Raw genomic sequence first — 18,436 nt, forward strand, 5'->3', positions numbered from 1 at the left:
GGAACATTAAAGGCTGAATTTTATTAAAATTAAGCAAACAAAAACTATATGTGTGAGTATGTACATATGTGTGTATGTGTGTATATAAGTATATCTCTTTAGATGTATATGTAAGTTTTTATATATGTATATAAGATGTGTGTATAATATACGCATAAGCACAGAAAAGGGTCCAGAGTACACATACCAAGTTGTTAATTATACTTATTTTTGGAGAGATATATGTATGGGGGAAGGGGAAACGAAAGAGACTCATATTATTAGGATTTTTGATCAATATGCACTATTTTATAATTAAAATAATAAAATACCTCACAAGTTAATAAAGAGCTTGAGGGGACAGTTAGAAAACTGCTCGAGATCCACAATACCTTGACTAAGCAAAGCCTATGTCCTAATTAAACACAACTATCAATTCTGCAGTGAAGCTGACCATGAACAAGATAATATGAGAAAAGCTGAAGTATCACTCACCTTGAACACTTCAGAGAAGAAGCCCGATCCTATTTTTTCACAGGTGAAGTCATCTAAACGTGTCAGTCTGGAAAAGGCACTTATAAGAGCTCGATAAGAAGATGGCCAAACTCTTCCCACCTGGGTCACGTTCCCATCCCCTCCACCACCTCCTTCAAAATCTTCAAGACGCTCCACACGTGGAGGAAATCCTGCAATTGAATTCCGTTTGCTTCGATCCATAGTCACAATAATCACTTTTTTCTTCTCTTAAGAAGGAACGCCACACATTATAAATTTCTGTTGAGTTTTACTTCTCTTCCAGTTTGACACTAAACAAGAGATCAAAAAGATACTTCATTAAAATCATTAATAAATACAAACTAATGAACTATCAATGTAAAAATATTTCTTCTTTCACATTCTAGTTTCTGATTTTCAGATATGAAAAACACTTTAAGCCTTTACTTTCCAAAAATACTGATGTATTTAAAGCTCAAGATATAGTCAGTCTTTAACATAAATGAGTAGAATATAATGAAGATCATCAATTACATTCTAAAAACAAAATAACAATGATAACATCTCTAATTCATTGAGCACCCACTACTTAGGAAACATAATGTAAAAGCCAAAAATATGTCGTCATGTCATGTCATTTGATTTTCAAGTAATCCATGATATAATGGTTCTTATGTTCATTTCACAGAGCAGTCAAGTAATCAGTCACTAAATAGCAGAGATAAAATTAAAATGCAAGACTTATTCAAAAGCCTGTGTTCCTACCAATAATGCCATTCATAGCCTCATAATTTTCTCTTCATTTGAAAAATTAAGTCCAAATATATAAAACAAATGACAAAGATTTTATAATATAGAATTACATAATTTTAAAAGAAGAAAACTATATGCAAAAGCAACTTAAAAGTTCACTGTTAATTAAACAGCATAGTTCAGTAGAAGTGACTATAGAAGGCTCTACTCTATCTGGTACATAACTAAGAATAAAAACAAGCCCACTTTTTCTTTTATAGCCTGTCTCTCCCTACTTCTATTTTTTTCTATGAGAATCGATTTTAAGGGTCTTATACAAAATACAACAATGGACTCTTCAATTAGTGAAATGCTTTCATAAATGTAGCGAATACATAACCCAGACTACCTTTACCACCTCCAACAAGGGGAGAATAACCACAGGGCTCCTATCCAGCCTTACATTAAGACCCTGGCTCCCTAGCAACAGCCAGAAGTTAGTGGCACTCTACTCAATATGCACCAATCACAGTTACTTTCTTAGCAATTTGGAATTAAGATATTCCAGCCTCAGTCTGGCTGCTTTCAAAAAAAGAAGCCATGTAAACTCAGGAGTGTTTGGCCATGGCCATTTTCTACCATGTAGCCTGAAAGGCAAAAAAAGCCAAGAGACTGGGGCCAGTTTGAAGGGGGTGGGGTTGGGGGTGGGGGTAACAGCCAAAGTGAGAACTTGAGTTTTCCCTATGTGCTCTAGTCCCGGATTCCTGAGGCCCAACTACATCCTAGCTTAAGGTTCCATGACATATCCCTTTATCTTCAAAAGGAAATTATTTTTGCTTAAGCTAATTTCACAGAGGCCACAGAAGGAAGAATAATCTGAGTTCCCGCCCTCCTCCCCGCCCAAAAAATTCAGTACCACTACTGAACCTCTGCCAAAAAATGGCAACAGATTACCAGATCAAAAATTTAGGATTATAAAACTATAAAGTTTTAGTCATTCATTTTATATTTGAGGAAACATAAAGCTCAGAAAGTAGAAATGATTTGCCATAGCTATAAGCTATTTTACTAACAAAGCTAGACTTGGAACCAAGAAACCAAGAAACCAAGTGCATTTCTAAAAATGTGCCTGTTGATCATCTGCTTCAAAATTACCCAAGGAGCTTGTTTAAAACCTAGATTCTTTGGTCTCAACCTTGACCTCTGAAATTAGAATTTCTTGGAGTGAGGCCTGAAAATTTTACCAAGCTCCCCAGTGATTCTTACATATACTAAGAGTTGAAGATCTCTGCAGCAGGGGAGGGGAATATTAATAGCTTAAAAACGAAACAGAATTTTGCAAGTATTTTCTCATTTAATCTTCAAAACATACCACCAAGGTATATGTGATCCTCATTTTACAGAAAAAAAAATGTAGGCTCAGGAAGTTAAGTAACTTGCCTAAGGATACACAGCTGGTAGAACCAGAATTGGAACCAAGGTCCATCCAGCACCAAAGCTCATGCTTTTCCCATTTCATTACCACATAGTTTGGTGTTTTTTCACTACGTTGTAAGAAATTAAGCTAATCATCTGGGTAGAAAAGACCAGGACTTGAGTGCAGAGGAAGGCCAAGCTAACTGTAACTTGGACAGATAGAAAAAAAGGAAAAAGAAACTTTACTTTAGAAAAATAAAATACAAAATATTGAAGTTAAAACTGAAAATATAAAGCATAGTTGTCTGCTAAATTAACTGAACAATTTGATAACTTGCCATCTACTGACTTTTTTATTTTTTAGATATATTTCATTTTGAATGAAATACACTGTTAACCTCCACAGAGCCCTCAAGAATAACATCTGCCCTGTGGCCTCTGTGAAATTAGCTGCTGTTCTCTGTGCTAAGGCTTGGGAGACAGAGTTGTTCTCTGCAGCTCAACAGGTCAGGTTTTACATTCTCAGCTAGGTGACAGGAGGTAATTCCAACTGAGCTGGTTTGGGTGGAGTCAGTTACGAGTTTCACAACAGCAAAAAAGACTGAATTTTTTTATATTTTTATTTTGAAAAACAAATAGCTTTGTATCTTGGCTCACAATACTTTTCAAGAGGCAGGAAAGTATTTCTAAAAAGATATATGCTCACAGAAACTTGCACATAAACACAGGAGACCTGAATAAGGTTATTCATTTAATTTCAGTATTGTGCATAATACAAAGTTTGGAAAAAAAGAAAACCTAAAGTTAGTAGGAGCAATAAACTGTAGCATATTTTTCAATGAAATATACAGCACTTACAATGAATGAACTCTATCTAGCAATGTGAATGTATTTCAAAAGCATATTGAGTAGGGAACAGCAAGTTGTAGTTAGTGACATCACTAAAATTCAAAAATTACAGGACCATCCCCACTGCATATAATTTTAATAAAAAGTATATTTTATTGTTTTCACTGTTAATATTTTATTTCCTTTCATCTTTCTAAGTTTTTTTTAGAAGATTCAATTATTATTATTATTTTAATAAAGTTTATTAGGTAACATTGGTTAATACAATCCTATAATTTTCAGGTGTACATTATCATTTGACATCTGTATATTGTATTGTGTTCACCACCCAAAGTCCAGTTTCCTTCAGCTACCATATATTTGATCCCCTTTACCCACTTCACCCTCCCCTTATCCCCCTATATTTGACCCCCTTACCCCATTTACATCCCTCCTCCTCCCCCACTCCGCTAGTAACCACTACTCTATAGTCATCTGGTAACCACTAGTCTATAGCCTATGTCCATGAGTCTCTGTTTGTCCTGTTCATTTGTTGCTTTTAGGTTTATATCCCACATAGAAGTGATATCATGTGATTTTCAACTTTTTCTGTCTGGCTTCTTTCACTTAGCGTGATTATCTTGAGTTCCATCCATGTTGTTCCAAATGGCAGTATTTCATCTTTTGTTATGGCTGAGTAATATTCCATTGTAATATATGTACCACAGCTTCTTTAGCCAATCATCTATCATAGAGCACTTTGGTTGCTTCCATGTCCTGGCCACTGTGAATAATGGTGCTATGAACACTGGTGTGCAAATATCTTTATAGATATGAGTTTTCAAGTCTTTGGGGTAAATACCTAGTAGAGGGATTGCTAGATCATATGGTAGATCAATTCTTAGTTTTTTGAGGAACTTCCATAGTGGCTGTTCCAATTTGCAGTGCCACCAGCAGTGTATGAGGGGGTTCCTACTTCTCCACATCCTCTCCAACATTAATTATTGCTTGTCCTGTTGATAACAGCTATTCTAACAGGTGTGAGATGGTATCTCACTGTGGTTTTGACTTGCATTTCCTTAATAGCTAGCGATGTTGAGTATCTTTTCATATATTTGTTGGCCATTTGTATGCCCTCTCGGGGAATGTCTGTTCAGTTCCTCTGCCCATTTTTTGACTGGATCATTTGTATAAAAAGTGTATTTTTAAAAACATACAAAATATATGTTATAGAGAGGCAAGACAGCATATTGATTAGAAAGTATAGCTTCTAGAGCCAATCTGGGTTCAAATCCTTGCTCTATATCCTGTAGCTATATGAGCCTGGTCATTTTAAAACCTCTCTACTTCTCCAGTTCATCATCTGTAAAATGGAAATAAAAATAGTACCTACCTTATAACATTTTATATGTATTAACTCATTTAATTCTTACAACAACCATAGGGTTATTGAATAAAATGAACAGTACCTAGCAAACAGTGGGCATTCAACTCTTGTTGGTTATTATAATTATTATTTAAAAATAAATATTTATAGTAAATGTCTAAAGACATGAACTAGAAAGATAGACAGTAAATTCATAGTAGTAGCTGCCTTGGTGAGAAAGAAGAGAAATGAGATAAGGGAAAACAAAGGAAACCTCACCTGTAGCACTAATATTTTGGTTCCTTTTACCAAAAAAAAACCTATAGCAAACAATAAAATAATAAATTTGCTAATTTTTTTGTTAACCAATATTTGTTAATTCTGGGTGGTATATTATACTCTTATTTATATTTAATTTGGGGGGGAATTAACAAAAAGAAACAACCATTTTTTTTGTTTTTTGTTTGTTTTTTTGATCTGTTGCCAATACAACAGTATGCTTAGGTCAAAAAATCTGAAAACAATTTGGCAAATAAATAGCATCCCAATGTATAAACCAAGTCTCTAGATTCTAAACTTTTATTCTGCCACAGTTTCATTATAGTTTTTGGTCCAAGAAATATTTACATTTTAGGCTAAAAACTCAAAAGCATCAGGAGAATTTTTAGATAGCCTAACTTATTCAAGTCCACACACTTAAAATGTGAAAGCATTCATGACAAACACTGATTGATATTTAGTTGTAGAGCCCCTATTATATGCTAAAGTAATACTAATTACTAAACAGCTGAACTGAGTGGTAAAAAGTACAGTTCCCTCATGGGAGTCAGAACTTTATTAATCCATTTTAGAGAAGTGCTGATCCTGGGAAAACTTCAAATTATGCCTACTGCTCCTTTGGTCAATATACTAAATGGCCACATTTTAAATGAAATCAACCAAGCTTTGCAGTGTTCAATTTAATTTGACAAATTTTAATTAGCCACAAGTGTCAGTGAAAAAGTGTATATAAATAGACTCTAAAACCACACTGTAATTTTTAAATCTGAAAATGATTAATTTTAAACCAGAAAAGACATTCTTTAAAATGTGAGATTTTATCTCTGAATTACCTCTCTTGGTCTTATTTATGGAATATTACCTTTTGATACTAAGAGTGTCCCTTAGGGGAACTAGGGACAATTACAATTACTCTCACATTTACTAGAAAGGTATAATAATTTTTTAAAATGCTGGTTTCACTGTAAAGAGGCCACCCAACTCAAGAGACTACACTTTGTTGATCAAGAATAATTTTAAAATTTTGGAATTCTTAAATGAAAACTGATGATACTATGGTCTGCTTCACTAAAAATATTTCAGCTAGATTCCCAGTGGTTTTCATGTGAAAATTTAGGAGATAGAGAGAGGTTCCTGTCAGGGAGGAATTATTGTCACAACAGTGGGGGTGTGGGGTGGGCACTACTGGCATTTTAGTGGACAAGGGCCAAGAAAACTAAATGTCCTACAATACACAGAACAGTCCCACACAACAAAGAATTGTCCTGCCCTAAATGCCAATAGTGCCCCCGTTGAGAAACAATGGTTAGAAACAGTTCTGTTCTTAAACTAGGAAATAGCAAAAATGCCAAAATTACGTTGCTTACCAGGACACAAGTAATTTTTCAGTAATTGTGTTCTCAATTTCAATATTTATAAGCTTGGAAGTTTAAATTGTTTTTCTTTTCTACATAGGCAGGTTTGTCTTTTCAAAGGCTAATTTTCACTTACACTGGGATTGATTTATTTTTCACAAAGAAGGTACAATTAAAAGCTTTGATTTTAATTTGAAAAAAGTCAACTAAATAGCCTATACTCAATATTATATATTTTATCTTTATAAACTAAGAATTCCACAAATCATTTTACAGTGAATCAATGAAACATTTTTAGGACTCCCAGTTAGACCATACTCTTGTTTGAAATAGTAACCACCACAGCCACCACTGACCATGGGCTATGCACTCTACCAAGTTGTTTTTGCAAAAGCTTTCTCTAATCTTTAGAAAACTCTGCAAGGTAGGTGTTATCTCCAAGTTAAAGAGGAAGAAATTATGACACTGAGAGATTAAAAGACTTGCCCAAAGTCAACCAACTAATGACAGACTCAGGATTCAAAGCCAGTAGTTTTAATTCCAAACACTTTCCACTGTGACATATCTTCTCAGGAAACACAGCTAAATTGCATGTTAGCTAGGTAGAAAGCTACTACCATTCCCCATTCTGCTTTAAATGTGGAGACTAAAGAGTATACAGATGATAATTCCACCAGCCTCTGGAGCAAAAGGCTTTCAGTCATTCAGTTGGGAATATGTCAATTCCCAATCATTCCTCCATTTCTATTCTAATGTACAGTATTTGTTGTTGCTTACTCTTTCATTTCACAGGAACAAAGTAGATAAAATTTCACAACAGTGTAGATGCAAATAAAATCCTGCAATGCACTGAACAGCTATCAACTAACAGGTAGTAGGATATCACAAATTACCAGCCAGCAAAAAAAATCAATATCCATCCAAGTACAGAATCATGTGTACACAAAGTTGGCAATGAAGTCTCATAAAGTTACTAAAAAGAATTTTTGAGAATTCCAGGATGGACTTTTACACCCTGGGTATAAAGAGTAGAAAAGGAACGTAAACATAATACCTTATCATATTTTTTTTCTATAATCATAAAAAGTCCCTAACTAATTTAAAAGGAAACAAGGATTTTTATGGGTAAAATGTGGCCCAGAAAACTGACCATTTTCTAGACGAGGAATACTGACAAGTACATTAACTGTGTGTATCAAGACCAACCCCATGGCAAATCTACATGACAAGTCTGCTCAGCTGCTATCCTTTCTATGGACCCACATAGCAAATACAGATGCATTTCAGGATGACTGCCTAATTAAAAATAAAAGCAATACTGCTGAACTTGCCATCCTGCTGTGAAATGAGTTGCAGTTTCCATTCAAACCGAAGACAATAAAAACTGGCATCCCTATTTAATTAGCCATGAATATACACAATGGCATATATTAGTGACAGAACAAAAGCCAGTTCTTAAAACTGTATTATCTTTTTTTGGATAAGCATTTATTTGCTGTTATAACTACCTCTACCAGGCCTTAAGTCATGACATAAAATAGAATTTAGGTTGAAAGTTGTAAAGGCATTTAGAGGTTAACTATCACAATCTTTTGGCCAATTCAGAAATGCCCTCTATTAACTGATTCAAATGTTAACTGGGTTCCCACTAGGTACCAGACATTATAATAGGTGCTATAATATTTACTGAGAATTTACTATAAGCCGAACACTTTTCCAAGGGCTTAATATTTAATATTCATAGTGGCCCTATAAAATAGGCACTATTATTATCTCTTTCACAAATGTGGAAACAAGCATGAAGTTTGTTACCTTGTCCAAGCTCTTACAGCCAAGAAGTGGTAGAGCCAAAATTCAAATCAAAAGCCTGTACTCTTAATCACTATAATAATACAGTATTGCCTCTCTGGGAGAAGGATATAGAAAACTGAATAAAACATGACTCCATCCCTCCAAGAGGTTAGTCTCCCAGAAAAGACACATGTAAATCTATGAGTACAACTCAATATGATAATTGCTAATGGCAGATTAGAAGTAAAAAGGGCTTAATTAAGGCACTGGAAGTAAGGACACAGAAATAGGAAAGGAGATAAGTGACTTTTAGCAGGTATAAGAAGTACATAAAATGACTCCAAGTTTAACTAGAATCCTTCCCATGCTTCTGGTTTGGGTGATCGAAGAAATTACTAGGTATTCACCAAAAGGAAAAGATTTGTGTAGAGATGTAAATTCTTTTCTGACCTGAGTTTGAGATGCCTAAAGGAAAACCAAATGAAAACATCTAGGAAGCAGCTAGAGACACCATAATGAAGCTCAGGAAATAGGACTGGACTTTGAAATGTGGATGTCAATATCATTAGCATTTACACATATTCTAAAGAGTTTCCCGAAGTAGAGAATATGAGTAATAGGTAATATTTAATGAGTCGCTACTGTATGCCAAAGCCCGGTCTTCTTCATTATGTCCTTAGATGAGATCAGATAAGAGGCCAAGGGAACATCAACATACAGGACAAAAAAGAAACAATAGAGGTTAAGAATAAAACCAAGAGAAAACATGTCACACAAACCAAAGGTGGAAACGACAAACATCAAATGCCACAATGTAATCAAATAATATGAAGGAAAGTGTTCACTGGATAGGACACTACAGAGGTCAGAGTCAGCTCAGCCTACTAAACCACTGCGCCTACTACACCTCAATGAAGAGCTCACTAATATCTCCAGCAGCCATTCTATTATTGGAAAGTTACAAAGCTTTGTCATTCCAAGGAAAGAAAAACATAGGAAAAGCACAGTACTGTGTTCATACTCTGACTCTGAAGGAAAATTAAGAGTTACAACAACTAGTAAGAAAAAAAAATGGCGTAGATGATAGAGGCTCTGTTCATCCCTCTGGCGACCAAATCAAAGTTGTGACAGAAAAGAAGAGCAGCAGCAAGGAAAAATCACCTGGGAACTTGATGAACAAACCATACAACTAGGGAGAAATCCAAGAAAGCACCTTGCAACAGCAGAAGGTAGGATGGAGATGAGGACGCAGGGCTGCCCGGTCTCCAGCGGCTGAGACCGAGGTTGTGGCAGTGGCAGAAGCCTCTTAAAGGGGCCACATCCACGAGTGGATTTTCTTGGTGATGGACCAGCTCGCTCTGAGCACCAGTGCCGATTCGGCTGCGCGCAGGGAGCATCAGGGACTTACAGGGAGACATTGTCGGACTGAGGGCCAAAGCGAGACTCACACACTCTGTACAGAAGTGCTTGCGGTATCCATTGTTCTCTGTTGAGCTCTCCCCTCTCCCAGCGCGCAGATGCAGCACCGCCATAACTGTGATTGCATCAAACTGGATAACAAAGATCGCTCCACCCAGAGGATTCCCTGAAATCCCGCCTCCCCCAACTCACAGCCCCACCCAAGCCACATACATCCAGATATATCCTCAGCAAATCAGGTGCTTCTTGCTGAGTAGCACCTAGACTCACAATGGAGGCAGCAGGCCTCAGTTTTTGGTGTGGCCTTTTGAGGTAACTATAAGCACAGCATCTGTGGATTGCTTGCTGAATCTTAACAGGTGGCCCCGGAGGAGCACAGGCTGGGGCTAAATTTGGCCTGCAGCTGAACCCCTCCAGGACTGGGCCACTGAACACCTATTTCACAAATCCACACCAAGACCAGAGACTTAGGAGCTTTGCTTAGTACATAGAAACAGACATGGAAAGGCAGCAAAATGGGAAGACAAAGAAGCAGAAACCATATGAGAGAACAGAAGAGAGATCCAGATATAATGCAGTCAAGTAATCTAACAAATGCAGAGTTCAAAACACTAGTTATAAAGATGCTCAATGAATTTTTGGGAAGTGAAGATAAATTCAGTGAGAACTTCAACAAAGAGATAAAAAAAACATGGAAATGGAAACCAGTCTGAAATGAAGAACACATTATCTGAGGTAAGAAGTATATTAAATGGAATAAACAAAGTGAATAAAGGATCAAATGCCCTATCTAGAGGATGGGAAAGTCAAGGACACGCAATCAAAATGGCAAGAGATAAGATGCCAAGACTACAAAAAAATTTAAGGAGGATATGGGACACTATTAAGGCTCCAAATATTCATCTGATGGGTGTAACTGAAGAAAATCAAGATGCTGAACAGCTGTTTGAAGAAATAATGATGGAATACCTCCCTAAACCTGGTGAAGGAAATGGACATAAAACCCCAGGAAGCTCAGAGAATTCCAAAAATCAGGGATCCAAAGAGGCCCACACCAAGACACATCATATAAAATGCCAAAGGTTAAATACAAAGAAAGAATATTGAAAAGCACCAAGAAAAAAACAGATAGTTACTTATAAGGGAAAACCCAAAAGACTGGCAGCTGATTGATTTCTCAAAAGAAACTGCGAAGGACAGAAGGGCTTGGCAAAAAATATTTGATAGGATGAAGATCCAGGATCTACAAACAAGGATAATTTATCCAGCAAAGCTATCATTTAGAGTTAAAGGATAGATAAAGAGCTTCCCAGACAAAAAATAAGCTAAAGGAATTTATCACCACCAAGCCAGTATTATAGGAAATGTTGGAGGGACTTCTTTAAGAAGAAAAAACATGTATCAAAAACAGGAATAAAGAATGGTAAAACTACATTCCTATCAATGAGTACCTCAAATGGAAAAGAATTAAGTGCTCCAACTAAAAGATAGAGTGAATGAATGAAAAGGAAAACAAGACCCCTACATGTTGCCTGTAAGAGACTCACTTCAGATTAAAAGACACACATAGACTAAAAGGAAGGGAATGGAAAAGATATTGTTTTGATGGACCTAGAAGGTATTTAAGTCAGACAGAGAAAGTTAAACACTATATGATTTCACTTATATGAGGAATCTAAGGAATAAAAAGAACAAACTAATTAAAAACAGACTCACAATTTGATGATGCACACAGAGGGAGGAGTAGGACTAGGAGAACAAAAGGAAGGCTAAAAAGTACAAATTAGTAGCTGATGGATGCTCACGGGGATGGGTACTATGACATAGGGAATGCAATTAGCATTAATATGTTGGCTAGGGGGAGGGAGGGAGCAATTGGGGGGACCGTTTTACGAACTATACAGATATCTGACTGATGTGCTATATACTTGAAACTAATTAAATTTTTTTTAAAAAAGAGTTACAACAACTAAATACAATAATGATACTTGATTGAACCTTGATTTGAACAAAATAGTTTTATAAAACATAACTGGGGAAATTTTAATAAGGATTACTATTAGATAATAGTAGAAAATTATTATTGATTTTATTAAGTGTGATAATGATATTAAGATTGTATAAGTCTTATTTTTGGAGATGCACATAGAAATAGAGATGAAATGTGTATTTGCATTAAAATATGTCAGAAAAAATATGTAGCAAATTTTACAAAATGTTATTGTTATATATGGGTAATATGTAAATAGATGTTCATTACATTTCTCATAATAAAAAAAGTCTTTTCAGAAACAAAATGTGATAAACTTTTGTCAATAAAAAAAATCCAGCAAATGAATACAGCATAGAAATCACAAACACCAACACCAGAAATGAAAACAACAAATTGATCTTATGTTGTGTGAATAAGTACTTGTTGCTTGGAATAAAATTTCTAATGAAGCAGCATATACATATTCAAAAAATGCTGTATCTCAAACAGCTTATAGCAGAGGACATACCATGGCTAACTGTGCAAGATAATTCAAAAAAGACATAGCGATGATGAAGATATTGAGATTGAAAACATATATAAAGATGGATAAAATTTCATGAAATGAGAACAGGGAAAAAGTAGTTTTTCTAAAATATGTTGCTATATATTATTTAAAATATATGTGAATAAAATTAAGGAGGACAAGTTTAAAAAATTCTAATTCCAACTTAGTCACTGAATAATCTTGGGCATGTTACTTAACTTCTCCCTTTACCTATAAAATAGATAAATATTAACTATATCACGTATATACGTTTAAATGAGAACATACTAAGAATCAAAAGATAAAAAGGCATACATGAAGCACCAGGAAGGGTGCCTGACACACAAAAACCAATATGAGTTCCCTTTCCTCTCCCTCCCCCAACCCACCTTTAATCCTAGTTCTGGATGTTGCAAGTGTACAGACAAATTAAGTCTGTTTTTTTTCTTCTTTATGATAGCTTTTCAGTTACCAAGTCCTCCCCGGGGCGAATATATACAAGTCTTTCAGGTTTCCCATGGAACGTGGCATCAAGATCTTCTTGGTTACCTTCTTTAAAGTTTATCCTTAATTGCCCTCCAAATATGTCAAAGCCCCACTAAAACAAAACAGCAAAAACTGTACACAGTATATATATATATATATATCATCTAACAAGGACAGAATTGAGTAGGACTATTTTTTCCCATAATCTGTATATAAAAAACATAGTTTCTGATCTTTTAAGTATACTAAATGCATCTATAACTTTGTATGCTGGAATATGAAACGACACTAGATAAACTGATATTGGACCCCTTCAAATCAGCTTAAATACTAAAATATTAGGGGAATGTATGAATTTTCAGGATAATATCTCTTTTGATAAATTTTCCTATTTGATTTTAAGAAGACCTGAACATGATCGCTTAGGTTAGACAAACAACTCACTTCTTTTTCTGATAAAGTGCATTAGAAGGCTATTTCAGACACTGTGGGAAAGAAAGCAACCAAGAAGAGAAAATTAGGTTCCTAGGGTAAGGGCAGGCTGTTCTATAGTTTACATTACAAAGATCGAAGAAGAAATTTAATAAAAGAGAAAACAAAATTAATAACATGAAGTATTATCAAAAAATATTCACAAAAATATTTTTTATTCAATCTTTCTCAAATGTATCATTTCCACTAAAGGGAATATTTTATAGCTATTAAAAGTGACAGTTACCATTAGTACACAAGAATATTAACTTACATGCTGTCAGTAACAGAAAAAACTAGAGACAAACCTAATGTCCATCCATCAATAGGGATAGGTTAAATAAATTGTAGTACATCCATAAAATTTAATATTAATATAGTCATTAAAAGAATGAAATAAATTCGATACATACTAACATGAAAAAAATGTCCAAATTTCACTATGACAATAGCAAGTTGCAAAATAGGATGTATAGTGCAATCTTTTTTTAAATAATGGCAAACATTAATATATGCCTAGAAAATAATTAAGAGGAATACATGTAGTACACTAAACTGTCATCTTTTGGAAGAGGTGATTATAAGAGGCACTCATTTTTCATGGATGGAATACATTTCTGTAAAGTTATTTTTTATAATGATCATGTATTAATTTTGTTTAAAAAATGAAGATAAAAAGGTTGAAACTAAAAAAAATCCTTTTATTCCTTCCAAAACAGTAGCTTAGACTACAAGGAATAAAATTTATAATATCTGTTAATGGAAAAAGAGTGAGGAAAAGAATGTAAAACTTATAATTTATAATTATATAAATGTATGCACTGGAAAAAACATAAAAGAATTATACCAAAGTGAAAAAAAATAAAGGAATTATACCAAAGTTATTTTGAGGTGAAAGGATTATGACTTATTCTTGACTCTTATTCTGAACGTTCTGTAATATTATATTGCTTCTATAATTATAAAACAAAATATCAATTTATCAATGTAAGTGTAGCAAAGTGCACATAATTTCACAATCAATGTATAATGAAACTGAGTTTCTTAAAACATTCAATTATGAATATACAGAAATACAAATATAAAAGATGTAGTTATTAAACTGAATTCACATTAACCGCAGCATATTACCTGGCAGTTCTTTAACCTTCTGATAAGAGTTTGCTTCCTTGAAGTATTTTCTAAGTTCAGAAAAAAATTCCAGTTCCAGTTAAAAATGTATTTACTAATATAATTATTAAAGCTTTAACAGAGCTTTTAATGTTATTTACTTAAACTTGTTGTGAAGTCTCAACAAAACCAGAGGTTTACCATGCCAGAATCCAAAGAGACATGTAACTATTTAAAAAGGTATTTTCACACAATGCCTATTTTCATGGGTCTTTACTATATAAATATATTTCTTTTCAAATAAAGGGTCATCTTTCAGTTCAAAATTTCACTCCTGTTTAAATACAATTAATTGTCTTTGATATTTCTACTATTTCATAGGCATGAAAGATTTCAACATCATTTCAGACTAGCCAGGAGGAAGGAAATTATAACCTCTAACAGTTCACATAACACACATGACAATTAAAAATCCCCAGAGACATTTGTTGCATATAAAATTCTTTAGTTTTGCATTCAAAGACTTTGCTCTACTAAAACTGGCCTAATCATTATCCCCCAGACTTAATCTACCTATCAAATGTAGCCTTCCTTCCTATCTCAGCTTAAGTGATGTTCACCTCTTGCCAGCTGTTTTACTCAATGTCTTCTTGGTCTTCCTATCTCCACTCTCACATCTCTTCCAATCTATTCTCCAAGGCAAGTAACTTTTGAGAACTCCTCATGTGTGACACAAAAGCTTTCTTATTTGGCCTCTATCCACATCTCCAGCCTCATCTATCTATATTCCTTTACCCACAGACACAATCTACTCTAAACATAGAGAACTGTTTGTAAAGCCCTGCTCACACTTCAATGCGTATGCATGTAGTATTCTTTCTCCCTGGTGCGCTCTTTTTTAAAATTTATATTTTCAATGGACAATTGATATACAATATTATATTAGTTTCAAGTGTACAACATAGTGATTAGACATTTATATACCTTACAAAGCAAACACTGTATAAGTCTAGTACCCATCTGGCACCATACTAGTATGTTCTTCCTGACCATTTCTATTTCTACATCGTTCTCCCAGTAATCATCTCATGCGGGAAGTGTTCTCTGACCCCTCAATCTCCTTTTTCTGTGCTTTGGTAATGCCCTGTATAAATCTCTGTTATTACAGTTATCACACAATATTTTAATTGTTGCTTATCTATCTCTTTCACTGGACTATGAGCTCCGTGAGGGCTTAGACTTGAACTTACTACCAAATGAAATGTGGTATACAAATTTTAATACTACTATATGAATCAAAATTTACAGTGGAGAAAAAAGAAAATAGGACATTGAGATTCCATACATTCCATGTAAAAACATTCATTCTTTCATTCAGTCAGTGAATATTTATTTAGCACCTACTAGGGGCCAGGCCCTAGAGAGATGGTGATGACAATACAGACACATACACAAAAATAATTCTGAGAAGCTATAGTTCAAAATGTTAACAATGACTATTAATTCTTTGAATCTTGGGAAGATTTGAATAATTATATTTTCTCCTTTAAAATCATCTCTTTCCGGCCCTCAAATATAACGCAGATCTCTCCCTCCCCTGGGGTTACAGCTTCCATCTTCCCAGGCTGTAACCCACATCCCATCCTTAGGAGTACATAACCTCATTTCCACGTGACTAGCCAGTTTTAGGCTTGACCTGTCTTCTATCTCATAATGTGCTTTTAATAAACAAATATTTCTCATATAAAATAAAATCATCTGTTTCCCAATTCTTCATTAATCAACATGCATTAAGTTTATAATCACACACACACACACACACACACACACACACAAGAAAAAACATGAGGGGTACCCCCAAATAGCAAATTTCTGCCTATCAGTAGGAATACAATACCCAAAGTAAATAATGTGCATATTTTGAACAATAACCAATGTGAGAGCAAAACAATTTTTGAGTACTTTTAGTCAGATTCTAATATACCTAATACAAAGAACAATAAGACTAAAGCATAAATAAAAACAAGACTAAAGTATGCAAAATATCTGAGAATTTCCACGGTACCTACTTTTCAAAAAGATCCCATGCAAATTGTCTAAGGAAAATACTGACCAAAGATCAATACCACCCTGGTTTCTCACACTGCAGAAAAAAAATTATGTCATTCTACTACATTTAATACAGAAGAGATGACAGCCTCTATCCAACAACAAATGACAAATTAATAAATAACACCATATTTCATTTGTATAATGATTTACAGTTTACAGTTGACAAAGCACTTTGACCTTCACAGTAATTTTGTTTTCTTGCTCTCTCCCATGGGATAGATTAAAAAACTAAGGACTGAAATGGAAAAGGTCTTTCTAACTATGACTCAAAATCCAAAAGCCATAAAGGAAAATATTGAGAAGTTTGTCTATATAAAAAAATCTAAAAAAAAAAAAAAAAATCTAAATTTTCTGCATAGGAATAAAAAAAGAGAGCAGACAAATATCAAAATGGGACAATATTTGCAATATATACCACAGACAAAAAAATTCTCTTATATGTGATATTTGTACATCATATATAAAGAGAGAGACCTAGAAATCAATAGGAGAGACCTATGACCCAACAGAAAAATAGGTAAAGAATTTAAACAGGGAGTTTACAGAAAAGGAATTATGAGTGACTCAAACAATATAAAGAGAGGCTAAACCTTAACATATATATTTTTTTAATTACTCTAAGGTATCATTTTTCTCTAACAGACTGGCTAAAAATCAAGTTTGACAACATCAAAGCATAATATTAACAACACTGATTATGGAGCCCAAGCGCTTAGTTTGAAATTCTGCCCTGGTAGCTGCATGATTTCAACAAGTCACTTAAATTTCCTATTCACCAATTATTCACCTGAAAAATGGAGATAATAATAGTACCTACCTCAAAAGGATGTTATTAAGATTAAACAAGGTAATGTTTATAAAGCACATATGTATCTGGCACATCGTAAGCACCAAATAAACATTAGCTAATGTTGGTAAGTTAACAGGCAATGTATATTGAAACAATCCAACAAAGGAAAGCTATTTGGCAATATATTTCATAGTTACAAATGCATGTATCCTTTGACTTAGAAATCCCACTTTCTGGAAATTTATCCCATAAATACCCTTGCATACATGTAAAAATGACATGTGTTCAAAGGTCTTCATTATAGAATTGCTTATAATATCAAAAGACTGAAAGCAACACAAATGTCTAACAATAAGGAAATAGTTAAATCATGATACATCAATTCAACTGAATACTACTCAAGTATTTAAATAAAAGAAAGAAAGCAGAAGCTCTCTATATACTGATCTGGAAAGGTTTCCAAGATATAGTAGTAAGTGAAAAAGCAGTAAGAGTGAGGGAGTAAGAAAGTGCAGAACAATGGGGAACCATGGGCTAACTCTTGCATGAAAAGTGGGAAAATAAGATTATATATTCATATTTATAAGTATTTGCCTAAAGAAAGTCTGAAGGTATATAAAGAAACTAATAAAGGTGGTTGGGAGGGGGCATGGAACTAGGTGGATGGGGGATAGGCATAGGAGTGAGACTTCCACTCTTTATATAAAACATACATATGCAAATACTTAGTCATTTGAATTCATTACCTATTCAAAGATTAAATTTTTTTAAAAAGCTCACAGAAGACAAGAAATCTGCCTACAAACATTTAGCTGATAATAAGTTTATTAGTTAAGACTTCCATTGCTTTTCTTTGTATCATACTTTCTGAAATTTTCAGGAATGAAAGACTTAAAAATTATTATAAGAGGCTTTTCTCTGAAACAACAATTCTCAGCAAAAATAATACTATAGGCAAAGTGAGACCACACTGAAGTCACCTCCATATGATGACTTGGAAAATAGTATATTATTCATTGTTGGTCCAAAACATTCACTATCACCCGCCCGCACTATACAATGTAATGATTGGGCTTCATTTATTGGAAGGAGATGAAATTCTTATAAAATCCCTTGTCACAGGTTTCAAATTCCAAAACAACATTCATTCTGCAGAACAATAAAGTGTATGACACTAAGAATATGTCTCTCAACACTTTCATGAAGTATAAGACATTAAGAACATCGATAAACACTTTCACATAGGGAAAAAAGCATTAAAACAAGTCAGCTTCCTACTCGAAAGATA

At 34.1% G+C, this 18,436-nt stretch overlaps 1 protein-coding gene across 3 annotated transcripts in view; it reads right to left on the reverse strand.

Annotated features, from left to right (window-relative positions):
* The window catches only part of TESK2 (testis associated actin remodelling kinase 2), a 107,299-nt gene that overhangs the window by 85,818 nt on the left and 3,045 nt on the right, over positions 1–18,436 (reverse strand). For 2 of the 3 annotated variants that reach the window (XM_039884423.1, XM_039884414.1), the window contains exon 2: positions 475–785. In XM_039884423.1, the coding sequence (XP_039740357.1) occupies positions 475–696 (222 nt within the window). In that variant the 5' untranslated portion in view covers positions 697–785. Of the gene's footprint in view, positions 1–474; positions 786–18,436 lie in introns of those variants that run through there. The other variant, XM_039884432.1, reaches the window with a different exon arrangement.

The sequence above is a fragment of the Pteropus medius genome, unplaced genomic scaffold (assembly GCF_902729225.1).
Source record: "Pteropus medius unplaced genomic scaffold, Ma_sr-lr_union100, whole genome shotgun sequence".
NCBI lineage: Eukaryota > Metazoa > Chordata > Mammalia > Chiroptera > Pteropodidae > Pteropus > Pteropus medius.